Raw genomic sequence first — 27,994 nt, forward strand, 5'->3', positions numbered from 1 at the left:
GAAAAATTTTACATAGGAAGCAATTCGAGCTTAGACATTTTTGTTCTATTTATTATCCTCTTCAGTTGGTGTTATTTTTTTTTTACTTTCTATTAGTTTATCCGAAAACGTTTTAAGTATCCATTTATTCTTGCAGATATACAAATCGATGGAAAGGTCGCGATGTACGTATTTCATACTTAGTAGCAGTGAAATTAACATTTCGGACCAACAGTTCTTGACAATACTACAAGTTGTACGCCTTTAAATGATAGTTTGAGATTCAATATTTCCACTTACAGAGTACCGAAAGGGAATCAGTCGATCTGCTGGCCATTGATTGGTCATTAAAACGATCTTCTAAATTTAGGTGACGCTGAAATTCGACTTGGGGAAATGTAATTGGAAACTTTCTCTTCGTCTTGACTTACATCGTACTTGATAATTGAATTTACGTCATACAGCTGACTTTTATCGCATCCATATGTTTATTCAGAGGAAATTTGATACAACAAAAAGGAAAAAAAGGAAAATAATGAGCTTGATCAGATTTTTATTAGATGTTAAAACGAAAATTCCATAGATTAGTTTTCGAAAAAAAATAGGGGTTAAAAAATATCGAGTTGCGATTAATTTCACGGTGTATAAAACATATTTACGCTCTATTGTACGTTTCTTACAGCATATTCGAGAAAACTTGAAAAGGTTAAACAGAAAAATCAACGTAGCACATATATATCATACAGTAATATTTATTTATTTATTTATCATTCTCCCAAATAATTACGTCATTAACATGATGGCAGGCCTCAAAATTCGTTGCCAACGCACTGCGGCACGGTGGTCTTTGCTTCATTAATTACAACTATTTAACATCAGCAGGTATTTTCAATGCCTGTGTCCGTTGCAGCATAAACTTATAAAGCTTTTCTCAAGCCACGTGTGCAATCTATTGTAGTCTAGTCCTCATACAAAAAAAAAGAATATTTACAAGTCGTTTTAATAATATTTACTAGCGGACATGAGACGTACATTTACGAGATCACGTCTTCGTGTCTGCATTACATGCATAATGTTGTTTAAGTTTCATTAAGGCATCATATAACGCATTATATATTTTTTTTTTTTTAAGAGACTTCTGAACAGCGAGAGTGAAATTATTTTATTCTGTATATTTATTGGAAATACGTATTATTTTTTGATTTTTGCATTCTCCGTAGGCATGGGCTCGCTTTTGCAATACATTCTTTCGGATAATGCAAAAATTAAAAAATTGAAAATACATATATATATATATATGTATACAAGGTGAACTTGTATATTTGTGTAATGCGTGTGCGCCTACCGAAGTATCGTGATAATTAACTTCACGGTTTTTCGTTGAAAACAATGATAACATAAAAATGCAAAATAAATAAATAACACAAAAATTTTTGGTTAGATTTTCTGAAATATCTTTTCACATTCGCATTCAGTCGGCAAAGTTTGACCCATCACCTTGTATTTCAATAACAAATCAACGGGTACGATATTTTTTCTGCTTTTAATTACAATTTTACGTCTCCGATAATTGAGATGCCTGAGATCATCTACGTGCGGAATATTACTCCGCAGTGTATTTTGGTATCCTTTCAGAGGCTTTATACATAGATATAATGTAAGTGCATTCTTGTGCTATTGGGTACTTTTTTTTTTGAAATTCTTTCTCATTTCATCCGTCAGTCGAAAGTCAAAGGTCAAAATGTTTTCAAGTCGCTCGCAGCCAACTGCCTACTTTTTCGTACAGACAAACAAGTTCCAACTTATTGATCTCCGCTGTCCGGTTTCTGCACGGACTAGTATTTTTTTTTCTTTTTTTTATCCGCCACGTAGTTCTTACGTAATTTTCTTCCAACCTACTTCCATTTTTTCAACATCTTATCTCACTACTGATACAATTTGTGACAATTACATAAAGTATTCCGCAGAATTATTAAATCACAAAACGATAATGGACAACCGTGAAATTTCGAGAGAGGAAATTATGTACAGTACAAATACTGGCATTAATCAAGGATCGTGTTGTCGTTCGTTCATTTTCCTTAATTTTTATTCAACTACAACAATATATAGTATATATGAATTCCATTTTAACAATTTTTTTTTTCCATTTTATGTTTAAACTTGATGTACTTTGATTTAGATGAGAGACCAAAATTTGTCCTCTTTAGAACACTTTTCTGCAGCACGCAGCACAAAGTATACAAACAATCAACCCATATACATATGTATCTATAAACATCTGCTAATGCTGCAACGGACAAGAAATATATATTATTAAAAATATTATATATAATATATGTAAGTTCTCACATTGAAGCCGGAGATAAATAATTTCTTCTGAATTTTTTTTCCTACATAAAATACATATAGTTTCGTTGCCTATACAATATTACATATTACAGTATTTATATTTATTCATTTATTTTTGATATTCATAGAATTTTTACTAATTTGGCTTACAAAAGATATAATTGCTCTCCGATTCGTTTATTAGACGTTGCCTGGAGTAATCAGAAAACAATATATCATGATGGCAGACAATACAGTGATGCGATAGTGATAATCAATTTCTTTTTCTTCCGTTTTTTCTTGTCGGGGGGGAATTGGTAGCATCTCCAATTTCGTGTCAAGATTTTTTCCATTGCAAATTTCCCTACAAGCTATGTAATCGGATCTCGAAGCAGAATTTTTTCAATTTTTCTTTCTCGCAAAATTTCATCTCGCTGTGCACGCAACAGCTTATGCGTAACCTAAATAAGTTCTACCCCCGGAAGTTATAACCGCGCGTAACAATGAAGTTTCTAAAAATACCGTAAGTCACTGTACTGTCGAAGAAGTTTAAGACTGAAAGGAAACAGTTGGACTCTGGTTCTGATTTTTATCAATTCTTTTCTAATGCTGAATTCTTTCCGTGTTTTCGGCATTCAGTTTTTACAGGCATGATAATCTTCGAAATGGAAAATGAAACATGTCTGATTTAGAAATCGCGTCGTGTAAACTAAAAGGAGGTAGATATGGTTTCCAGTAAGCACAAACATTTGCGATACTTGTAACACTGTGAGATTAGTCCCACGTGTACAATCATTGTATATCTAACATATCAATTAACGTACATAATTGCGTTAATTGCGATCTGCAGTATCGAGTCCATACGTAATGCGAAGTCTCTAATGCATTTAAATAGTTCGCATCTTCTATTAAATTGGTGTTACTACGTAGGTATAATGGAATTCTTAATCGATTAGCTATTTATTTTTTTCGTGTATTTATATATATATATATGTGTATACATATGCGTATATGTGTATGTGTTGAGTTTTCACACACATGTGATTTTTTGAAAGCTTAGTACAGGACCATTTTTCTCTGCCATTTGATTGTGAAACTCTGATGATTACGTATTACACCCGTTCTTATGAAAGTTGTGTAGAATTATTAGAGTCCTCTTTATGCGTACTTGCTCAAAGGAAACTAAGCCTCGATCATTTTTTTTTGTAGCTTTTTTTGCCTACCTGATTTTTTTCATTGGTTCCGTTTGCTATCAAAAACTGTACAATTGTTTTTAATTTATTTATTTTTTCAATCCGTACTTCTAAAACCAACCAAATGATAATGTTGTGTGGTCTGCGTTGGCTGAGCGGCTCTATTCATGTGACGAAATTATATTTCAATATTGTGTAATCTCGATTTCCAAAGGAACACTCCGGAGCGATAAGTCTGATAACGGATTATTAAAATATAACGTAACGTACCATTGAACGTATGAAACCATTTTTTTTTCCCTTCTACTCTTTATTTTGTTTTTACATAACAATCTTAGGTACGCGACAGTCCATAAAATTTTTTTATTGTGTGTGCGTGTGCGCGCGTGTGTCTAAATTTACTGTACAGTTATATTAATTAAGTATGTACGGGTGTGTGTGTTTGTATATATATATATATATATATATATATATATATATATATATATGACATATAGTAACTTTTAGTCAATTTCTGGACTTTGTTGTTGTTTATTTATTTATTAATTTTTTTGTTTTTGCAAAAAAATATTATTATCAAAGCGACTGTTTGTCTTGTATACGCAGTTTACACCATTTAATTGATTTTTTACTACATATTATGTATAACTATAATTGCAACTTTCGATACTACATTGGACAAATTTTTCTACTTCACGTTACGGTAAACACGTGTAGGTATGGCTGTTATATAGTTATGCTCGTTAAACGATGATAAGAATTTAATCGCACGTATTTATAGGAATTATTTTCCGATATAATATCACGGGAATAATAAAAATTAAACAAAAGTAGGCTTTTTTTTTACCATTTTATCGGAAATATAATAGGGTGATAAATCTTATCGGTAAACTATTATGTTTTATGCTTTACACGGTAAATTTGTAAAAATAACGAGTAGAAAAGAACACGGAAATTTTGTTTTTTTTGCATAATCGCGTACATATTCGAAGAATTGACATGGTTTTTTTTTTTCAATATTCCTATCTGTTGAGTCTTGGTATTTTGAGGAGATATCAAAACTGTTGTTTTTGTATGCAAAGAGCTATAACAACAATACATCATTGTGGTACTTGATAGTATTCTCTAGATGAATTTGTCACACAATATATCACGATAGTTTTTTCACAGACAGTGGAATGTATCGTGATATCGAACATACTGAAAGCCGTAATTTATTTCAATCTTATAATTGTAATTTTTTCTCTCGATCTAGTTTTTTTCTTTCCTTAAAAACATTGAAGAAAAACCCATCTAAGATGGTTAACTTGTTGAATTGATTGTTTATTCAATTATTTATGTGCATAGCACAGTGAAAAAACAATCTTTTTAGGTACTTTTGCCGTATCATTTTTTCTAATTTATTTATTTATATATACATATAATATATATATATATATGTGTATGTACTAATTTCATTATTCAATAGAACAACATACGAATTACTATATTTGTAATCGTACAATTATTAAAATTTAAAACATCGAACTACCAAAAAAATCCCGCGTTGTTTACCAACTACGCAGCAACAAATCGCGTAACTGAAATTTCTGGAAGCCTGTAGACTAAACAACGGGGGCCCATTTTATTTTTATTTTCTCACTTGACACATAAAGTGAGCCTGTATACTAAAGCAGTAAAATAGACGAAACTCACGAACGTATGCAGGAGATGGATTATTAATTTCGATATAGCGTCGAAATCAGTAAATCGAGACCCGAGGATAATTTAAAGTGTACAGTCAATAGCTCGCTGGACACACATTCGCGTTTCCAAATTTTTTTTGTTTGTTTTTACATGGGAATCGATTACGTTTGACGTGAGTGTATAGGAATCTTTGACCTTGCATATACGTATATGCGTGTATATATGTATACTAGGGTGGCGCCGATTTAGGACTATAACGAATTATTCATCAGACGCCCTCCACGTCGACTCGCGATAATTCAAAAAAAAAAAAATTCTAATTTTTCCAGATTTTTATCTCAATTCTAACCCCTTCCTATAAGAGGGTGGATTTTCCTATTCAAAATACACGTGTTTCGATTATAATCTCAAAATATATTTTATGGTAAGTTAAAGCAATAATTTTCAAAATGATCTGTGAACTACAGAATGAAACATTTACATCATCATTCCAGGTAATCTAGTCGAATTACAGACCCTCTAAATCTGACTTTTTTTTTTTTCATTTGGTGGGCGTGCAATTCGTCCAATTTGCCTGGTATGACGATGCGAATTTTTTATCAGATAGTAGCATTAATGCCCACTGAAATCTCGCAGTTACCAATTGTTTTGAAAATTATTACACTTACAATAAAATATATGCTGAGAATATAGCCACGTGTATTTTTAATGGGGAAATCCACCCTCCTTACGTGCAGGAGTTGTAGTTGAGATAAAAATCTGTAAAAAAAAAAAAATAAAAAAAAAAGAATAGAAAACTAGGGAATTGTTTTCCAATTATTTGGAGTCGATTCGGGGGGGCGTCTGATAAAAAATTGGCCCGAGCCCTACATAAGAACCACTCTAACGTTTACATATACCCATAAGTATGCATATATTTGAAATTGACACTGTTATACGTGAGATACAAATATATTAAATATGTTATCTGTAAAGGTTTCATGTAGAAATCGTTTAATAGTGAAGAGTTCAAGTCATCAACAATAATACTGCATGCGGTCGGTTTTTTTTTTCCAACTCGATGATAGATAGTTATAATCGATACATTGACTCTCTGCAGGATGATTATAAATGAAACTTTGATATAGTATATTTTAATTGCGATTCAACTCTACACAAATATAAGGAGTTTCAATTCGAATAATCTGAAGAGTCATTATACTTGAACTCACATGATTCCTATGGAATCTTTGGTAATTTTTGTCTTTTTTTTTCCTCGAAGTATTTTAAGTTCACCGATCAAAACCATATATATGTGGCAGCTCGTTTTTTTTTCTTCATTTTTCACTTTAATTGCAAAATTAACATATTTTTTAATGTCTTTTCGAGGCAGAAACAACATCATTAATGTATTCCACTTCAAATTTCAAAGATTGTTCGGATCAAAACTCCAGGGTCCATACATTTATATACAAAATATCACACATGTAAAGTTTATTATTACAAACCGTTCTCTGTGTATCGAGAATCGACTGCTTGTTTCACAATTTCATTTATTAATCTATTATTATTATTTTGTGTTGACGTTTCCAATTAATTAATTCATTCATTTATTTATTTATTCTTCATACTTCCTTCAATTACCTATTTGTCCTCAGTTTCTGCAATGTATGGTCTCTTATTGGCACTCCATGCAAAATCCGTTTTTATATGAAAAGAACTGTCTCGCAGGTAACTGCCGCATTAGGTATTAATCTCACACTCGACTTGAACAGCATCTTCATTTCTTGCTCCTCGAATTACGTTCTCCTTTATATTTTCGCGAACCATTATTTTCTTCGTTCTTTTATTTTGTATCCGTCTTTTTTTTCATGTTTATTTATTAATTTTTCATTCCCACACTTGTTATTTCACCGCTCATTTCTGAGACTCAATATTGCAAACATTACTTTTCGTACTCTAATTGAAAACACAAACGAGCGCAGGAAATTGACTGAACCAGATCGAAAAAAAAAATAAATAAATAAAAAATAAAACAAAATACAAATCGAAGCTCAAAGTATATTCCTCACACCGCGCGCACATGACGGAAAAAACTTGGAAAACCAAAATAAAAGAAAAAAAAAGTAATAATAATATACCAATTTCAGTCCCTTTTCGTATCACGAATATAATCATAATCATCACAAAGTCTCCGACCTCTTCTGTTTCGATTACTACCGCAAATCCATCCGGAGACAACCTTGGCACCGATTAACCGCCCGAGGATCGTATCGTCCGCGGTAACGTAATTATTACCGTCTGCACGACGTACTTCGCCCCTTTTCAGTCGTCCCGGATGATCGTCCTAGAGCCGAGTTTCCCGTGGTATGTCAGGCAGGCTGGTACCACTCGACAACAGTCCAAGGCCTTCGACGATGTCGCGTGGCTCCCCGGCCAACGCCCCCGCACTCGCACCGCGAAAGACTGGAGCGTCGGTGGCGTCGCCGCGTTCGCAGCTCGACGAGAATTTCCTCAATCCGCGAACGGGAGTTGAAAATGTCGATATATCTAGGGGCGGATGCATCGGGGGCGGAGGACCGTGTTCTATGTAATTGATATGGAGACCGTCCTGCAATCCACTGGTGGCCTGAGGGCTTGTGGAGTCTGATATTTCGGTCGGAGTATAGTAGACGCTGTTTATGTCGTCCAAGCTAGCTCCACCCTCCACCAGCTTGTTTATTTTCGCCTTGAAGTACGTGTCCATACCGGTAATGTCGTTGGGGTCGAACACTATCGAGTCACTCTTGCCGCAAGAACCGCTTCTGCAATTGTCGAGGTAAAGACTCGGCAGGTTTTCCAATACCTTGTTCAACGTCTGCTGCTGGTATTTGTAACTCTCCCGGAAACGGAGCACTTGGTGCGCGCTGAATTTACGTATCTTGTTCCGCTGGAAGACGTAATTCTCTCGTACCCAGTTCAGTTGACCCGTTGAATAATCTCGGACTCGTTTCACCTGCGCAATTCGTACACATAAAACGGGTTTAGTTGAACGTTTGTCGTTTTGCGTTATTTTCTTTGAAGGAATTCACGTAAAATGATACGTATTAAGGAAGGAAAGGGATGAGTTCGTTAACACAATTTCATGAAAAAGTAACAAAAATCAAATCTCCTCTGCGTCTGTGGAGAGAAGAAAATGAACTACAGGAACTTTGATCGATTTTACGTCTACGTACCTGATCGTAGTACTGTCCGCGAAGTGCTGTCAGATGGCTGGTTCCGTAATCGCGAATGTCTCTGATGTGACGCATCTGTCCCTCGTAGCTGTCCCGTATCCATTCGACCTGCTCGGCGCAATTATCCTTTATTCTGTGCACCTGCTGGGTGTAATTCTCCCTCAGCCTTTCTAGCTGCTGACTTTTGTACTGTTCTATATTGTCGAGCATCTGGTGTATCTGTTTGGCACGAGGCGTAACACCCACCTTCTTGCAGCAACAGCACCAACGCTCGCATCCGCATCTAACAAACAAACGACAGAAAAAAGACGATCAGTTATTAAAAAAAAACGAACATTTTTTTCTTTCACTTTCGGTACGGTTTTTCCTTCATCCTCAAATTATACCACATTTTACGTCCAGAGTCAGTGCGGACTCGGAAACGGTCGGTAAAACTAGTTACAATGGTAGAATATTGCAAGTAAAACGTCGAACGCTCGTTATATGATTTGCCAGGCTGATATAACTGAGACGATTCAATTTTCCTATGAAAGTAAAATATCTTTGAATTTAGTTGAAATATCTAAAATGATATCAGTTTGATTTTTATCACCACAAACCGTTTCCCAGTCCGGATCATTTTTCTACGCTATTAATACCGGATAAAATCAAATTTTTGTGAGACTCGATAACCGAATGTATACATTAACATGTATACGGTATGACTTGAGTTGGACCTAACGTGAACTCCTCCGCGTTTGAAAGGTTGAAAATCAAATGTGTTAAAATTCCATTGTCTATCGAATTCGTTAGTACCGGTCAAGTCCTAATCGTGTGTGAAATTTTACCGTCGATACGGAGAAACATTATCGCCCGCGATTTTTTTTGTCAAATAGCACACCGCCAGCCTCCTTTAACAATAGACATATGGAATAAATTTTATTGTGAAGCATGAGACTCGACATAAAGAATATATTTCAGTGCGTACTGATTAGGTGTTGGTGAAAAAGTATCAACGTTATCTTTCGGTTCAGGTTAATGATATTCCAGGACTGATTCTTAACATTCGTGAATGAGATTCATCCAAAAGGCGCATATACTTGAGATTTGAAAATTCGATTGCTATAGAAAGTATCCGGGCAACCGATGTTCTAAATCGCCGTTTCCACGCATGCTTTTGTCTAATTACTGATTCTCCTGTGTTTCATACCGATGTACTCGTACATATGTGCATGCATCTATTATCCTTGTTGTTTTTATCCGTGTCTGAAAGTGAAACGTGCACTTGACGGGATGTGAAATGCTGCGGCAATACTCTTACACATGTGAGTGTGTTTGTGTATGTGTGTATACATGTATATCCGGTTTGAAAATGCACGTATAGAGCGTCATCGGTTCTTCGTGTACTCACTTGTTGAAAAGGTACCGAAGGAACTGTACGAACAGAGTGATGATGAGAAATCCGGCCGCGCACGCAGCGCCGACCGCGATGCTGAGTATTTTTGTCTCGTAGTAGGTGATCCGATCCATGTGAAGAGTGACGTAGGTTGTAGCGTTGGCTATGGGATTTACCGCGAAGCATTTGTAGACGCCGACGTCCTCGCGTAGCAGCCTTTCGATGTACAACGAGCCGTTATCGAGCACCCTGACCCTGTCGTCGACGGTCTTTACGTCGGCCCTGTGCGAGGCGGGATGACTGACGAAGGCGTCGGGGAACGAGGGATCCGGGTTCCAGTGGAGTATCCGCAGGCTCGGGGTGACCCAGGTTATCGAGGGAGCCGGGTTGCCGTTGAATTCGCACTCGAGGAGCACGGAGCTGAGAAGAACGTACTCGGCCGGGGAAGTGGCGAAGGCCAACGTAGGGGCTGTGCAATTGAGGTAACGAAGGGTGAAGAGCATGTCACCGTTGTCGACGGTTTCGGTCCCGCATTTCAGTCCCGTCTCGAAGGCGGCCGTGTGCTCGTGGCTCTCGGCCCATTTTACAAACCAAAACATGCGGCAGTCGCACGCCCACGAGTTATTCGCAAGGTCCAGTTCCTCCAGAGGAAGGGACGCAAGGGAGGCCGGGAGGAAGGCGAGGTTGTTGTGCCTCATGTCGAGTTTCCGAAGAGCCGGCGTGTCCTCGAACGCCTTTGAGGCGAAATCCCGGAGCGAGGCGTTGCTCACAACGATGCTCTGGAGGTTCGACAAACCGGCGAAACTCCCGTCCCGTATCTCCTCGATTTTTGTACCGGCCAATATCAGCGATTCCAGACCGCTGACCGGTTTCCATATGTCGCGAGGTATCGAGGATATCTGAGTCCTCGCCAGGCTCAGCCAGCGAAGATTGGCCAGCCCTTGAAACGCGACGTTCGAAAGATTGGCGATCGGATTATCGCCGAGGTCGAGTCTCTCCAGATTCTCGAGGTCGGCGAAGAAGCCCCGGGGAATATGGTGGATGACATTGCCGTCGAGAGCGAGGAAGCGGAGTTTGCGAAGATCGGAAAACAAATGGGAAGGCGGCCTGGTCAGCCGGTTATTCGACAGTATCAACTCCCGTAGAGCTTTGTTGGGCGCGAAGCTGTGATCAGGTAGAGAGACTAGACGATTTCCGGCGACGTTGAGGTAGCGGAGATGTTTCACCGGTGAGAATAGTTGGTAAGGTATGACGCTCAGTTTGTTCCGAGCTATGTGAAGTTCATCGAGCGATTCGAGACCCTGAAAACAGTTGCCGTCGATGCTGACGAGTCTGTTGTGCGTTAGGTTTAAAAATGTCAAATTCGCCAAAGATCTAAACACGTTGCCGGCCAACGACGCGATCTCGTTGTCACCTAGATCCAATCGTTCGAGAAGCGTAGCGCCTTGAAATGCCCCCGATTCTAAACTCTCTATGCCGCTTTTCCTCCACGTCAACATTCGCAGACGCTTTGCCGGGGTTAAAATCGTCGCTGTTATACTCGACGTTCTTACATTCACAAGGGAAACAAATCCCACGTCCTCCGACAGTTCCAGACCGCCGAAATTTCGATTCGAACACGACAAAGCCGACGTTTCGTTCGCATCGATGCCGCATACGCAACCCTCCGCGCAATTTCTCGTTGATGCTGCTGCATCGGCGGTGCCGACGATGACGGATACCGAGATAACCGTCATCAGCCAACCCCAAACCATCAGCCGCGACATCATCTATTCTTCCCCTGATACCTGCAACGTGATGGTGTCCGATGCAACACGCCTCTTCCATCTCCTATCGGCGACGGTTACTGACTCTGCGTCACCCCCTCTACCCCCTGACCATGGCTATATGTCGCCGGGATCCGCGAACGTCTTATATATTTTAGCGTTGCGAAAAAATTTTGCTTCCCTCTCCCCTCCTCCTCCTCGCAACCCCGCTCTTCCTTTGTTATATCGCCGTTTCGTTTTTATTCTTTTATTATTATTATTACTGTTATTCCATATTGACGGAAGTGTTTGGTTAGAATTTTAATTGATCGATTTTCTTTTTTCGAGTTTTTTTAAAATTTGAATTTATGCAACGTTAATCCCACTTGCGTTGTCGTCGATGATATTTAATTCACTGTATTGTTAACGTTACCGGGAACCGGGTTTACTTCCGGTTAAATATCAATAACGCGTTTACGCCAGGTGCATTGCGAAGGTTGTGTGACGTCGTGATAAGAGGAACCGCGATATAAGATAAACTTGCATCGCATACGTGTATACTGGACGTGCATATAAACTACGATTTTATTGTGTATCAATCGAACGGCGATATGTCTCCTTTTTTTCCTTCTTTTCTTTTTATAATGTATGTTACGTGCAAACTCGACCGTCGCTCGCGCGTGTCACATGACACGCTCCTCGCTCATTGCGCCGGGGATAACAGCCGGCGGTTAAACGTGCGTCGCGTAGCCGAATCAAAAACTGACTGCACGTCGACGGCGGCGGCCGCGGCAGCACCGACTACGCGATCATGGCCGCCGAGTCTCTCCGTTTCGCGCGGCGGCAACACCGCCGCCGAACCCGAACCCTCGGAATACGGTGAGAACGGCGAGACCGACGAGCGCATGGCCGACGCGACGCCGATGCTGACGCCGACGGCCGGCGGCCGCCTTCTTCTCTCGCTTACATATGTGTATACGTGTTGGATTGTATCTATAACGCGGAGAAACGACCGACCGAACGTACTCGAAGGTACGCGATGGCCTCCTTCCGTTCAACTCTTGATTCTCAGTGAAAGAACTCTGCAAACTAAATCGCTACCGGGATAGACAGAGCGAGGAAAGATGAAGGGAAAGGGACGCGATATGAAGAAAAAAATAGAACAGGAAACGAGCAAACGACCCCGGGTTAGGCTAGCAAATACCGTTTCAGGGGCATAGCAGCTTGCTGGAAGTGTTGCAGCTGGTCTTTTCCGTATTTCCTTCCTTTTCGTGGTGCTGGGAATGAATACATTTCACTTTCTCGGTGAGAAGGCGACGCGTGCTAGCAGCAACGGTTGCGGTCCTTTTCTCCTATCGATCTCTTTCGAATAATAACTTACATTGACGAATTTCTGAGCTGGTGTATAAGAAGGCAGGGGAAATTTTATCTAGGTGCTATAGTATGTTTATAATTTTATACCGAAACTCGACGTAGTCTGCAATTTATTCTGTTCATATGCCTGCAAAAATGTAAAAGTAATTATATGAATTTGTAACGACCATGTGGTTGCGATTTCTTTTTCTAATCAACGATATAGTCGAACTACCGAGCTGAAATCTTTTTGCGATACTCTTAGACCTCGATTAAACACGTTTTAACACAATTGTACCTGGTACGACGTTGTTCTTGTTTCTCTATAACCAACTGCACTTCTGTAGAGACTTTTTTGATTCTACCATTCTGTTGCAGTATGCTTGCAGGGGCATTGATGAGCAAAATTTTTAATAATCATACTTTCCTGTCTCCGTTATTTTCGAGATATTTTAATCGCTCTGCAGTTTTGTATAATTGTACTTTTAAATTTCCACCTCTGGTAGGTGTGCCAAACAAACACGTGGCAGCCATTTTTGCACACAGTACCCGCACGGAGCGTATGATAATATGTACATACATTGTATACGTTACCAATTTATCGTATAAGGTGATTTATTTTAACAATTATTGTTTATATTATCAATGGAATTGCTTAAACTTTCTGCAAAGTGACAATCTATTTTTTCCACTAGCCTTATACCCTAAAAAGAGTTTACAAATAAAATTTACAATTTGTGAATTATTACACGATTCCGCAAGCTCGTTGCGTGGATTGTTTTCTTAGAAAGGTGGCAAAATATATTTCCACACGGACATAGACAGATCTGTATAAGATATTACATTTAAATCGGTCACCTTATCGAACACCTAAAACATCACGCCAGTCTTATCGCGATAGAAGTTCATCGAAATAAACACAAGTGATTATTGTATATTTTCAAGTTGATTCAACCCTATCGTCGAAAATCAACGTTTCGCATGTCTGGAAAGCGTAGTAGTCAACGCTGGCGTTTCCTTCGGTTGAACTTGGCTAATCTGTATGTACAGGAAGTTTTGCCGAAAATTAGCAAGATTATTCACGAATGGTGGAAATTTCTGTAGAATTTTTACGTTCTTAGGTTTACCGCGCTTCATTATTACTTGCTCCTCGCCTTCAACGAAACCAACATAGAATAAATATATTTCAACTTTCGCGAAAATTTGCTGATCGAGGGAGCGATTTCTCTCGACACGACTGTGAAGCCTTACAGACGGTATTGAGTTACAATTTATGTACAATCGGCATTTAATTACAAAGACTCGTATTCGCGTATTTCCTTCGTTTATGGCGTATCGTTACAGCCGCTCGGTCGAACATAAAACGAATGTTGTCTCAAAAAAAAAAAAAAAAAAATCCCGGCACCGGTATCGTTAACGTTTCGGCAAATCTGCAAACAGGAATTTGACGATGCCAGAGCCTCGTCGGTTTATCATCGTGCAAAGTTTGCGTTGCGTAACGCGTCGATAAACGACATTTCGCACTCTCTCGATTCGGCGAACAGCTGTGTTCACGACCGAGGACAACGGAAAATAATCCGTCAAGTATGTAATTCCGAAGCCGGGCTCTGCTCTTTCGCATTCCGGCATCGCCTCGATCCTCTTTTTCTTTTTTCGACCGCTCTCTTTTTCCTTTCCTCGGCCAAAGTTAGACCGGGTCGCGTCGGCACTCGGTAATTTTGATCAGCTGTGTGAGACGCGGCGTTGCCAAGTCGCCCCTGTGACCCGGGATACCGGCGGATCAATACTCGCCGACTTGGCAACCCTGCAGTCAGCCATCTCCCACCGCTTTTATTTACCAGCCTTGTCTGGGGACGAACCCGGTTGCGGAGCGGAGAGCAGCCGTTCTGCGAGCGACGGATAATAACACGCCAGCCAACGAGCGCCGAGTTTATTCTCTTTGTTCCTTCCCGTCCAACCCGTCATCCTCTCTCCTCGTTTCTCCTACGCAGCCCGCCTCGCTTCGCCGGCTTGAATCTCTTTGGAAACCGCGATTCATTGTCACCTTATCAACGATCATATTTTTCGCCGATTTACCTTTCCCGCCCACGCCGTCCGTTGACCTTCTAAAACCGTTTCTTTCGAGGATGATCCTTATTTTCGCAAGGCAGCTGTTTATACCTACTCACGCGCATTGCGTAATTGCCTGCCCATTTCCGAGAGTTGGCTGGTACATTAGCAATGGCCGATGTAAACGGGTCGGAAGGGTTTTTACACGACACAGGTTTCCAAAATTCCCTGAACTTATTTATTGCCTCTCGAGTACCAACATCGTGTATCGAATGTTGTATCGCACATTTAATTAATCGTGAACACTTTCCATGCTGAGTACGATGCGATGTCTATCTGAAAAGTATGTGTAACATGCGTTAGTTGTAAGATGTAAACCAGTAGATTTCCCCATCGCCAAAGGCACTGCAATAAAGTTAATAAAAAAAGAAGTTACTAATTTCTTGTAATATTTAGATATAGTTGCCATTTCGCAACCGTTGGTGTGATTTAACGATTTGATACGTTACGTAGTATTCCTTTGCTGTTCATTTTTATTTTGCAATCAGATTTCATTTAAATTGACTAAGTCATTCCACAGGAGTTGAGAATCTTCGGGCAGTGTTTTTTTTTTTTTTTTTTTTTTTTTTTTAACACAATTCCTGTAGTGTATTCAACATATTCTTTCCCTGTATCAGCATATACCTGTGGTCTTCTGAAACTTTATTACAAATACGTGGAAACTCCCGAAATGGTTCTAATTGTAAATGAAAATTATCAGGGCATTGAGATTTTAGATTTACGCTAGAGATGACTAGTTGAAAAACGTAGCCTGGTCTCAATTTCCGATCCCGATCGATACTTTGCGGAATACCCCGTAACTTACATGGGATACAAGTGATTAGTTCGAAATGTTTCATAAATCTAAAAGCGAACGAATCCGTACAGCCAGAAAAGTCATATTTGTCGATTAGAATTAATATAATATCGTGATAGGCAAAAGCTAAGAAACTGCGCGTTTGGCTTACTATAATTTTATTATGGTAATTCATTTTTCTACGTTTCTTGTTTACTCAGCTTTATCGTTTGGCTGCGCATTTCATCTGGGTTGCTTACGTACGTGTCAACATACCATTGGGATAACCAGTTTTAAAAATAACCTTCTGAATCGAACGATGGAACAACATAGTTGACTCCCGTCTGTCGACTCTAAGGGAGTCCTATAATTAAACGAATTCTCTGTGGAAAGTGAAATTACCAAACGAACGTGGATGAGCCGCATGCGGATGTGCCCACTGTCTATGCATGTGTTCCACGTATAGAAATAGAATGGACTCACGTCAGCATTGATGCCGTAACGGTATTAAGAACATTCGAAAGTTTTCAGAATCGTCTCTCCTTGGTTGGGCTAGGTTAGGTCACGTTGAGCCTGTGGGATTAATCCTAGGTAAAATCGATCGTCCAGCCCAGGCACGTTTTCAACTTTAACACCTTCTGACAAGCTTTAATCAACGAACTTCCGCAAATAAATGACAATCGTGTAACCGCGTGGCAGGTATAACAAGTCGCTACCAGAATGTATTCGAACTAATAGAAAATACTGAATCGTCGAATTGTGGAGGAAATTCTTTTGAAAACTCAATACCTTCGTCGCCGATTTATCTTGATTCAGATTACTTCAGAACCGAAGTTTTGGGAATTTTATTAAAACAGAGAGTTTAAATAATTCGAACGTTTCGCGTCCGTCAAAACTATCTGTAATGAATTGCATCTTGTCAGTTTGAAAAACCTGGAGTTGTCAAAAAATTTCACTTCAACTGGAAACCCTGGAACTTGGATTAAAAAAAAAACACATAATAATATGCTGACTAGGTTATTACATGATGTTGAATATGCTTTATACCGGTCAAGGTTAACCCGCGTTACGTCTTATTGCGTGTTTAGCACCGACTCTTTCTCTTCATCATCATCAGCAATACACGTATGGTTGAACTGTGACAAATGGATTGAACTCTTTGTGATTAATCGTGGCTGGTAGACATGTATAAAATTTTCGCGGCACGCGATCTGCTGCCTTAATATTGGTACCCCCGAGTCTCGCATATTTTCTCCGTAATGGCCGTGGAGTTGTATTTTGGACCACGGCTGAAAGTATATTGTACCCCAGGAGAGTCGCGGCTGCTACATCGACATAGTCATTGCAAATATATATACAGGCGTAATCTAGGTCTCGCCTACACAAATTTATCCTAACTACAACGCATGTGTACATTTAACACGAGAACGAGCCCTCAGGGTTGAGTAAGTTGCGGAGCATCGAGTCCGAAAAGCAGACCTTGAAATGGGCGAGGAGTGAAATGAATCTTGTGCGTGTGGCGATGTATGGGACGGTTAATTTGTTGAATTAATACAAAATGACGAAAAATAAGGCGGGCAAAGCTTTCTAACAGCCAGAATCGATACTAATGCGGTAGAATGGAGGGGAGCCTTTTCTCCCAGGTACAACCAAATGCCAAGGACTTCGCAAGGGCAAAGTGTAAAGACAATTTTGTTGTAACCGAGTGGACGGGATGGGCGAAATACCAAGGAATCCTACGACCAGGTAGACAGCAGCATACCTACGTGAACAAGAAAATGAAAACTATAGAAACTGTTTGGAACAGATCATGAATCGTTACAGAAATAAATTTAGATTTTTGTTGTTGTTTTAGTCTTCAGTCTTTTTCACGTATGCTTGGTGGCTTGTCCTACAAATATTGAGAAAAACGATTTTTCCTCCACGTGCCAAATTTTGAGCTATCCGACAATCATAATAGTACCCATGCAGGCAACTCTAACAAAAATAACCATAACTGCATAACTTGTGTATAATGTACATCTACATGTATCTTTATCATACTCCATACTTGACTTTTTCTTTTCCCTGCAGCGATCAATAGATCGTGATCAACGAACCGCGTACCCACTCATACTTTACGAATACCAATTTAATGGACTGGGATGTCCGTTACTCCTAGTCTTACGATAAATGATAGTGTACACTATGAGGTACTGAACAAATATTTTTATAACCGACTAACCTCAGCTCGTCACGAATATTACAACAGAGTTATTGTTACCGTGGGACAGATTCACAACTAGGGTATGTCTGTCCGGGCTGTTTCTAGCTCGTTGGTCTCTCCAAGAATTGAACTAAAATGTACCGTTATTTTCCTCTATTTATCGGATACGATTCTCGACGGTGAAACGTCTGGTTATTAGTTTGACGATTTGTCGGACGGGCGAAAACTGTTTATCGAATCAGATCCCTCGGGGTCGTTTCCTGGGTTATCACTGGGACGTTTACCTGCCCGGTAAAATTTCATAATCTCTTACCGGATCAGGGTTCAGTAAATAGCGAAATACGTTTATATGATGATGATTGCTTGGTGTCGTTCCACCATCGCATAACTTGTGGGTGTGTAATCTTTTTCTTGGAAAAATTTTCGGTGGAGAATATGAAAAGGCAAAACCGCTGTATGCGACTGTAAGAATTATGCTTTAGTCACTGGACAGTATTGGGAAAAGTTTGGTGAATTTATAAATGAAGAATACTATTATTTCTGAACGGGCGCATTCGACTAAAATATATCATGATCATTACTATATTGTTATTTACTGAAAGAAATGATGATCACGTACCATTTCAAAGATCAAAATCCCGGTTAGATGGGCCGTGTATTTGTACTTAAAGGTCACTCGGTAAGGTCAGTCGTTTTATGAAACAATGTCACCGAGTGCCAAAGCTCGCAGGTGGTGGTCTAGATTCTTAGTTCTGATTTCGGTGGTTGCAGGTTACGTAAGCTTGCACCATGTGGGTAAAGTTGTTTCGGCAATGGAGAAAAAAAAAAAAGCTAACTGAAATGAACCGTAAAACATACAACGTATACAGATAAGATTATATGACATGACGTAATTGCGATTTTCAACGGTTTTGCGCCGACTGGAAAAATAACTTGAAAAAATTCTGTTTCCTCTTTGGGTCTTGGTATCACGTGCAGAGTGTATATTCGTCGGGAATTGAACGTGAAAGTTTTACTCAACGACCTTGAACTCTCACGGCACTTTTAGGGTCTCTATATACACAGCCGTAGGTGTGTCCGTCCCTTATACGGAAACTGGTGACACGGTAAACCGTAAATTGGATTAGCGAACATGTGACAAATACGCAGTATGTATATGATTCTATACCAGAATCTACATGCCTACTCGGAACATATTCAATGTGGACAGCTTGGATTTTGCAGACACTGTGTGTTGGCCCCTGCCTTTCGAAAACTCGCGAAAATGGTGATTTGCTAATCATTATTAATCCGAGGTCGTTCAACGTCGGTTTTTGTACAATAGATTTTAGCACCTTGCAAACAGCCGCCGACTTCAGTACTATAGTCCTTTTTGTATGAAAACCATATAATTGAACGAAACTAAACCAGGTCAGCAGTGAAAATTGTATTTATCGAAAGCTCCGATTATGCTAAAAAAAAAAAATTACGTTAGAGCGAAACGCAACCAGTTGATCATTTTTCATTTTATTACTACAAAACATGCTCCAAGAAATACTAAATTATGTCAACACACATCCAGTTATGACAATTTCATCTGTTATTGCCAATGAAATAGCAACGCGCATTTTCTCCTTACACGTTATAAGGCTGTTACGGGGCTGTAGGAGAATATGGAAAGGTTAAGTGCAGCTCCGATATTCATTTATACCGTACCAATCCAGGCGTTAAAGTTTTCCCATTTTCTGTAGAATTTAACCTGACTCCGTTAACTAATTGATTCTGAGATATAGTAATCTTTGCCGTGTAACGTTAGGAGTCACATTTAATTTAAGGTTATCAAACTCATGAGTGTCGAGTGTTCGGTTGTGACCTTTTGCTTCGATCGAAAGATTAGGTTTTCTTTTTCTTGATTTTGTACATTAGCATATGCAAATGATCATGAAAATTTTTGTGCGATGCAAATTAATGAGCTCGAAAAAAATTGATAAGCCAATAGCATTATATAAAAAGCAGTGCTTTGGCAGAGGTTTTCATTATAGACTTTGCGCAAATTAATTCATTCTAAACGAAGTTGTACTGAGTTCTGAGAAAAGTGAGAAGATTGTTACGCATAAGTTGGCGTGATTTAAATGAATATCAAAGATATCCAAAATTGTTTTGAACATTCCTAGGAGTCTTCTTATTTTAGCGTTGAAAATCAACCTAGCGACTGAAACAGTCAGGGCCGTTAAGGTGCCTTGATATATCTAAATCGATCAAGATAAGCACCGAAGTCTTGTATGCATATACACACGTATAAATGTGTAATATCGATGGTTAAAAAATCACAAATTGTATTAAAAATGTTTCCAATCATCGTGTAAACAAAATTCCCGACACATTTTACCGTAATGACTTACGCTTGTCGTAATCTTTAAAAACGTCTTGTTCTTATCTGTAAACATTGAACTGACGTACAGATTATCCGCTAATGATGCTGTTGCTCTTTTCGAGACGTAATGCACGGTAAGAAAACTTTATTATCCATATACGTATACAAAACTTAAAAATACAATGTACAGCCATACTTTTATAAACAATAAAATTCACAAGATCCAAGATATTCTTTGAATTCCTGGATTGTGATGTGTGTACAACATTCACCAATTACATCGTGACTCCATACTGATCCCTATACCACTGTGGAGGTTAACGGTGATTGGATTATGCTTTAACGACACGGTCACCAAACCACAACGAAGTTAAACCCCGTAGTAACACGCTTCGCGATAAACCAGTTACGATTCCTGCGACCCCCCTTGAGTATACCGACCTTTATTCAGATCGTTCTATCCGACTAAGCTTCCGTCAGAAGGGATCTGATTACTGTATCCCTAAATTAGACCCTTTGATCTATCGGATCAACGATTCCGCAAGAGGAAAAAAAAATAATTAGTGATCAATAAATCAACTCGATCTTTCCCGTGAATACAACGAAGAAAAATATTCGTTTTCAACAAACCGAATTTGCTCTGTGGAACTTCACGACCGATTTCATTATAGTTTGAAAAGATCGCTACACTCAATGTTTCATTCAAGGATCTTCAACTAGATTGAATATTTTGTTCAGTCAAATCAGATTTTCAATTTGCCCCGTAAAAAGGTATACCGGTAGGTCAGCTACGAAATTATTGACCTAATGGCAACGTTGTAAAGCGGAAATTCTTTATCTTTAATTCGTGTTGAAGATGACTTAAACTCCAATTAACCGAATTGAAGTGTGACCCCAATTTCAGTTTACAATAGACAAACATCCCACCTTCGCAATATTTTATTATTGTCATCCAAATTTCTTATATACTTATGTACAGAATCACATCTATCTCCATTACGTGATCTGACAATAATTAAATTCCTCCAATGAAGATTGCATTATCAACTAGCAAATGAGAACAAAGGCTAGGCATTGCTGGTGACTTTATGGAAAATACCTATACGCCAAAATGCATAACCAGAATTCACCTACAGTAAACGTAGATTAAATTACGTTCACTGTTTCAAGGTACAATTTGGTAACCAATACTCAAGGGTAGCCACATATATCTTGCCTTGCAACCGACCACGGTTTTACACATATTACATACATGTGTAATATGCCGAGCTGTGTCAGTCACTCGAGTTTCTTGTTTACTTTTGTGAAATTCTTCGGTTTGAATCAATACCATCCTGTTGTTGTATAGTATAATAAGTCGGTCGAATTTGTGGTTAACTCGAATAAAATATGGCTGTTTTCTTTGAACAAAGAAAAAATTCAGGCAACGAAAATGAGTTGCCAAAACTACGAAGGTGTCGGTTTCGCTGCTTGAGTATGATATCTCGCTTCCTTCGTCATTCATGCATACCTATATATGCTTTTATACGCACGAAGGCGGAGGATTTTGTTAACTGTTTGCGCTGCAGTCGACGTGGCATCGACATTCATGTAATTGACCAGATGGATGTCGCATGCACGTTACCAACAGCAACAGACACATTTCGTTCGTCATTCTGGTCGCTGGCTTTTTTTTATTAGATTCTTCAAATCTAGAATTTCCCTATTTCCTTCATTTTTTTCTAATATCTGTTTTAATGCTACTTGAAAGTTTGGCTCTTTTACATGGGTGATACACCCACATATTGTTTCTCTATTGCTTCGTTCCATTCTCTGGAGTGGAACGACTTTCGGTTCCTGACTTCGTAACGTGTATAACGACCACGCACGGTAATTATGACGGTTTCTGGTACACTGATACGCCGACGCTACACAACCGACGCCATTCCTTGTACCATAATCTCGAGCTAACGTACTATTTAATATGCTTACTCACGTATATGAATATATTTACACAAGCATGCAATCGACTTGCCGAAATTTAATCACCTATTCGTTGACGTAGGCAGCTTTCGTGTATATTATGAAATGTATGAAATTTTATCGGACACAGCTGATGTATTCAAGAGTTGTTGAAGATGTTAACAACGGAATAGCGGTTTTGCATGAGTGTTATTTTCAATATTTTCTTCCAGTTAGTCGCTCAAACTCTCAATAATATAAGCATATTTTTTTACTCAAAGTCTATCGTTGAACACCTTTGAACGATGACCTTTTATAATAACATGTCCCGGACTGCAAAATACGAGTAAATATTACGCTGCAGATTATGAGTTGTCTACAAAAAGATATTGAATTAAGCTGCTGTAATAATTACGTATACATTTTTTTTCGAAAAAAAATGTTATCGCAATTCGGTTTCCTTAAGTAATATCTCAACGATCGACGGGGCGAGACTGCATTTTCTTCCTTAAAGCAAATTCAGGTTTCGTCAATATCATCATGGCGTCGTTTGCTGATGTGGCGGCGTCGTTCCACCTCCTTCGCAAACGGCTGGAAAGAACAGCTGCCTACGTGACTGAGAGAAGCAAATGGCGTCCGGGTATCCGCCCTGGCGCCATCTGTCTGTTGGTTTCGGTACTTGTTTCTAGTGTGGAGAAACCCTAACAGGTGTCGCCTGCACCTCGCCTGCTCCCCGTGCTAGGACCGAATCAACTTCGCGACGAACCCTTATCAATAAACGAATGATTCCACTTGAAATTTAAAAAAATTTAAATTAAAGAGATATAATTTTTAAAAAATTCAAATCATTCCTCTCATGAAAAACAATTAATTAGCATTTATCAACATGGAAAAAAAAGGTCCAGATTTTCTAGCTACTAATTTATTATATCAAAAGCCAGAAATAATCAGAACAAATTAGCATTAAAAATTGTATTTTTAAGTACGTAGGTGTTCTAGAAAATAACGACATGATCACTCGTTGAAGGAAACAATATTTTTATAAGCATTTTTAATATTTACTAATTTTCATGTCTTTACCTAACAGAATTCTGTTTATATTTTTTTCAGTGTACAGATTTTGTCAAGGCTGGCGCTGAACAAGGACTAACACCATCAGACGTAGTTTTGGCAGCCGACATTACCTTTTCTTGCGTAGCTGATCCCCAGGCTGCAAAAGATGTAAGTATACGATGATGTAATCATATAAGGAATCCATTTTGCGCAACCCAAATATAATGAAAATCTGGTGGCAAAGTATGAAGGCTGATTATTTGAAGTTTTTTTTACTACGTTTAGTGTACTTTTCTTTGTTTCAGATGGTGTTTGGTAACTGTGGAGTTCTCATGGAAATATCACCAGATAAAGGATATGTTGAAATGACAGGAATTGACGCTGAAACATCACAGGACATTGCAGAGGCAATAAATGCAAAGGGTGGACGATATCTCGAGGCCCAAGTACAAGGTAGCAAAACGCAGGCTCAGGAAGGCACACTCGTTATTTTGGCTGCTGGGGACCGTTCTCTATTCGACGAGTGTCAGTCCTGTTTTGAAGCAATGGGAAAAAACAGTTTTTACCTTGGCGAAGTTGGCAATGCCTCGAAAATGAACTTGGTTTTACAATTAATGGCTGGGGTTACTTTGGCTGGTCTTGCCGAAAGTATGGCTCTTGCCGATCGTGCTGGACTCCAGCAAAAAGATGTGCTTGAAGTATTGGAACTCACTTCTTTGGCTTGTCCTGCTGTCCTTGATAAAGGGAAAGGTAGGTAGATGATTATTGGAGGGTTTCTAGTAGTGGGCATCAAACACCTTACCCCCAGCCTGATGTAATTTCAATGAACGAATATCGATCAATTTTCTTGACCTGCTCCGCGCAGCCCACAAGTTACAACGAATACAAATGATTTGAAAGCATAAAACTTTTTACAAAATGGCTAGTTGAAAAATTATATTTTACTCTACTATGGCTTAATCGTCCTTATAAAATGTAGGGGACACTTCATGTCCGTTCTTGAAAAAATTGGTTAAATCATCATGAAATGACAAGCGTGCTTGATTAATTTTTACAAACCACCTCATCTTATCCACAAATGCACCAATTCTCAAAACTTTCCACGTATAACATTTGAATTCTAACGCATACAAGATAAATGTTATAAGTAACTCTTTAATCACGTTTCCAAAAATACGTGTCCACTACCAGACTTTATTATACTTCCGCGTTTGTTAAAGCGTATAACTATGAAGATATGAACACGAGTATTCTTTTTTCCACAGCTATCATTGAAGGAGGCTTCCCAACACAGCTACCACTTCAGCACATGCAAAAAGACTTGAGACTTTCGCTGGGAATGAGCGATCAATTGGAACAACCTTTGCCGTTAGCAGCAGCAGCCAATGAAGTTTATAAACATGCCAAGCGCCTTGGTTATGGTGAACACGACGCTTCGGCGGTGTATATTAGGGCCAGGTTCTAACAGGGTCTTGGTATTGTTGGATCGTGGGCAATTGATAATTTTTATTTATTGCAATATACCTACTCTTTGTGTCTCTAGATAAAATAATAAACTAATGCTCGCGAAAATCGACGTTTTAAAGTCTTATTTGAACGACAAAGGTACTTTTCAACACGCGGATGATATCAGTGTACGCATTGAGTAGGAGACGCACATTGGCGTTTACTGTCTACTGACTCGAGCGAATCGTTACATTGCTTTTGAACAATTATTGGAAGTGAGACCAGGTATGGAACAGTTGTGAAACAGGAGAAGAAAAGTGTATTTTTTTACGACAACTAAATGCTGAAGCAAACGAAGTAAGAAATAAACATACATTGCACGTAGTTATCAATCTGCAGTTGTCATAGTTGATGAAAAGTTCTTATTTTCTTTTTTCTTATTTCTCATTACCATTATCTCGAGCGCTGACATGAGTTAGGCCACTTCCAAGGGACTAATTTAGTCTCAGTGTATTGAACCATCAAATTGTGCAGATTGATAAAAGTCTCATCTTCGTGCTAGATTATCAATCCTTGAAAAATATGGGTCATCCGCAGTACCTCAATTTGACCGTGAATATTGTGGTTAAAAGTGAACAGCTTCAGTTGTTGGCATTATTATTATTACTATTGTTATATTTACGTCAAAAAATTAATGATGATTTTAACAGCAAATCGCTTCATTGATTAAGAATTTTTCTAAACAAGTATCAGAATTCTGTGACCTGACGAGGTACAACGTGTGGCTTTGTTATGTGTATATCTCAACGACGTCTTAGCGAGGGACGAAAAATCCGGCGTGTTTTACAGTAATGTGGTATGATCTCACATGTTTAAACTATTATAATTGATGCCTTTGTAATATTTTACTAATCAGGCGTATACATATCTGTATGTGCCAGGCTGCAGTAATTTTTGCATAACATACTATCCCCAAAATCTATCTGACACTGCATAATATAATTCTTAGAGCATGAAAAAACCTATAGTCCATATTTCGATATTCATATGAACCACGAGCATTGGAGTTTTCCAAACAGCGTAATCTGAGCGTGCAGAAAGTGAGTTAACGTAGCCACTTAGAAGTTGGTTTAAAACAAAAATGAGACTCATTTTATTTTGCACAAATTTAATGTACGTTAACTATACATTTAAAAGGGGATACATGATTCTTGTTTCCCTGAAAAATGTAATATTCGTATACAACATTATCATTATAGAAGGATAATATTTTGATTAGATACGACAATTTGAAAAAATTTAATTTCTCACCTTTTTTGTTACATTTTTCGTGCCAGAGAGAAAACGAATTGATCATATAGGAGCGTTGAACGCCTCAGGGTCTGTGATTATTCTTTTACCCATTGTGCTAAACCATTTGGCAGAGGGGCTGATTTGATTTGACAGTTTGGGACTGAATAATAATTTGCAATCATTTGACTATTTTGTAGATAATTATAAGGTCTTATAAAGGTTTAATCAGAAAATTCAGTTATTTAATAATTTACGACTTTGTTAATCCGGATGAAAATATCGTTCCTCACAAATCATTTATGAAGTTGCTGTTGTACTAAGATAGTACAATGATCTGAATTCATATGATAAATACTGCGAATTATTTCATAACCCTTTACCTCGTCGTAACTGGGACTAAGATTGTTTTTTTTGTTATTTTTTTTTTTGTTTCTAAGATTCACGTATCCCTTGACAGAGTTGTTCCGCATTGGAAAGAAAGGAACCAGCGCAAACGTTTAAGTGACAGTAATTTTTTATTCATATGCCTAGAATACAGGGATATTGGATAGGGACTACCGTGTTTTATTAAGTTTGTAATCATAAGAATGAATATATGAACAAATAAATTATCATGCGTGAAATTTCCCGCACGCTGCGCAATTTTCGTGATTTTAATATCAAAAATCCGCGAATGATTTAGAATTGATTATTGTATGATATACTTTACTGATCTTAGTATTGAGTACATAGAAATTTTTAGGAATATTTTCCTTATTTTACGGATGTAAACCCTGCGTGTATACATATAACTGGATTTGTTGAATACAATTGCATAATTGTACATGTACGTACCACTTATACATAGTTCATAACGTAAGCTAAAACATTAATAGGAAAGTTCATTTTTAATTTTACTAAACGTTTTTTTTTTTTTCTCTCTCTAATCTTTTAATCACGGGATTAGGACTGGTGTCCAAACTTGCGAACCTCGTAACAAAAAAGAAAATATTCCAAAATTACTAACAGTATATAGAGCGAAATTATTCAACCATTCTACACTGCCATGTACGATTGAACGAGCTCTTTGGTACGATCAATGTAAACGGTCAATGCGTATAAACACAAGGATATGATGCGATACAATATAAAAGGTATAATAGGGGGACACGCTTTTGTATTCAGATTTTGAACATTGATATGAATGGAGAAAAACGCGGGACAAATTTGGTATAATCGAAATTACAGAAAAGTCTATCATTGCATGTAGCATAGCAAACAGCAGTGTTTATTTGAGTATTGGCTATACGCTATGTATCATCATAATTTAAACTAGACATATTCAACAGAATGATGAATAAAGAAAAAAATATATTCAAAAAATAACACAAGAAATGGAATAAATAATTATTATAATATGTACAATGTAAGAAACAATAGCATTATCAATACAATTCTATAGACAAACATATATAATATAAATATTAAGTGTAAAAAAAGAACACAGAAAATAGTTGAAAAGTGTGTGTGTGTGAGCATGTCAACGTCATCATCGACTTACGGCCTACACACACGTATATGTTTTGTCACGATATGTTTTTGAATAAATATCTATTTGAATTATACGATCATCTCGTGTTTATTTATCACTTACACCTACCAAATGAGAAGTAAGAAGAAATCTTTGTGTTACTAATTCTCCTCAATTCTAGATCAAGTTAGTACCGTATCTGGGGTAAATATTATGTCCAAATTTCAAATGTGAACGCAGAGTATATTGGCACTAGATGAATTTTTTTCTAAAGTAACTCAAAATTACTCACGGTCAGCAAGTCCAGGTTACATTTCAGTAAAATTATATATTATTACATTAGATGAGTAAATGAGTACAATCGCATTTGTGGAATACAAATAATTAAATTTCATTTACTAACAGTAAATAAACAGATAGATGGAACAGTTAAGGTACTTGTCATGTAATAA

At 38.2% G+C, this 27,994-nt stretch overlaps 2 protein-coding genes across 2 annotated transcripts in view; one reads left to right on the forward strand and one right to left on the reverse strand.

Moving 5' to 3' along the window:
* Ndf (Nucleosome-destabilizing factor) overlaps nucleotides 1-27,636 on the forward strand; it is a 38,614-nt gene extending 10,978 nt beyond the window's left edge. Inside the window, exons 8-10 of the mRNA XM_046632616.2 lie at nucleotides 23,351-23,461; nucleotides 23,599-24,043; nucleotides 24,559-27,636. Of these exons, the coding sequence (XP_046488572.1) occupies nucleotides 23,351-23,461; nucleotides 23,599-24,043; nucleotides 24,559-24,758 (756 nt within the window). The 3' untranslated portion in view covers nucleotides 24,759-27,636. The remainder of the gene's footprint in view (nucleotides 1-23,350; nucleotides 23,462-23,598; nucleotides 24,044-24,558) is intronic.
* On the reverse strand, nucleotides 716-12,333 carry LOC124222034 (leucine-rich repeat and immunoglobulin-like domain-containing nogo receptor-interacting protein 3). The gene is made up of 3 exons (XM_046632605.2): nucleotides 9,774-12,333; nucleotides 8,384-8,666; nucleotides 716-8,163 (listed from the first exon to the last, which is right to left on the reverse strand). The coding sequence occupies exons 1-3, from the start codon at nucleotides 11,525-11,527 to the stop codon at nucleotides 7,516-7,518; spliced, it is 2,685 nt and encodes an 894-aa protein (XP_046488561.1). The 5' UTR covers nucleotides 11,528-12,333; the 3' UTR covers nucleotides 716-7,515.
* Nucleotides 27,637-27,994: the final 358 nt, after the last annotated feature.

The sequence above is a fragment of the Neodiprion pinetum genome, chromosome 6 (genome assembly GCF_021155775.2).
Source record: "Neodiprion pinetum isolate iyNeoPine1 chromosome 6, iyNeoPine1.2, whole genome shotgun sequence".
NCBI classification, from domain to species: Eukaryota; Metazoa; Arthropoda; class Insecta; order Hymenoptera; family Diprionidae; genus Neodiprion; species Neodiprion pinetum.

Bases quoted from the DNA above. Each gene is read 5' to 3' on its own strand.
- LOC124222034 (XM_046632605.2), bottom strand. From the start codon at position 11,527: ATGATGTCGCGGCTGATGGTTTGGGGTTGGCTGATGACGGTTATCTCG. The intron at 8,667-9,773 runs GTGAGTACACGA...TTTGTTTGTTAG, and splicing joins CTTCGGTACCTTTTCAACAA to ATGCGGATGCGAGCGTTGGT. The intron at 8,164-8,383 runs GTACGTAGACGT...CGAATTGCGCAG, and splicing joins GCGGACAGTACTACGATCAG to GTGAAACGAGTCCGAGATTA.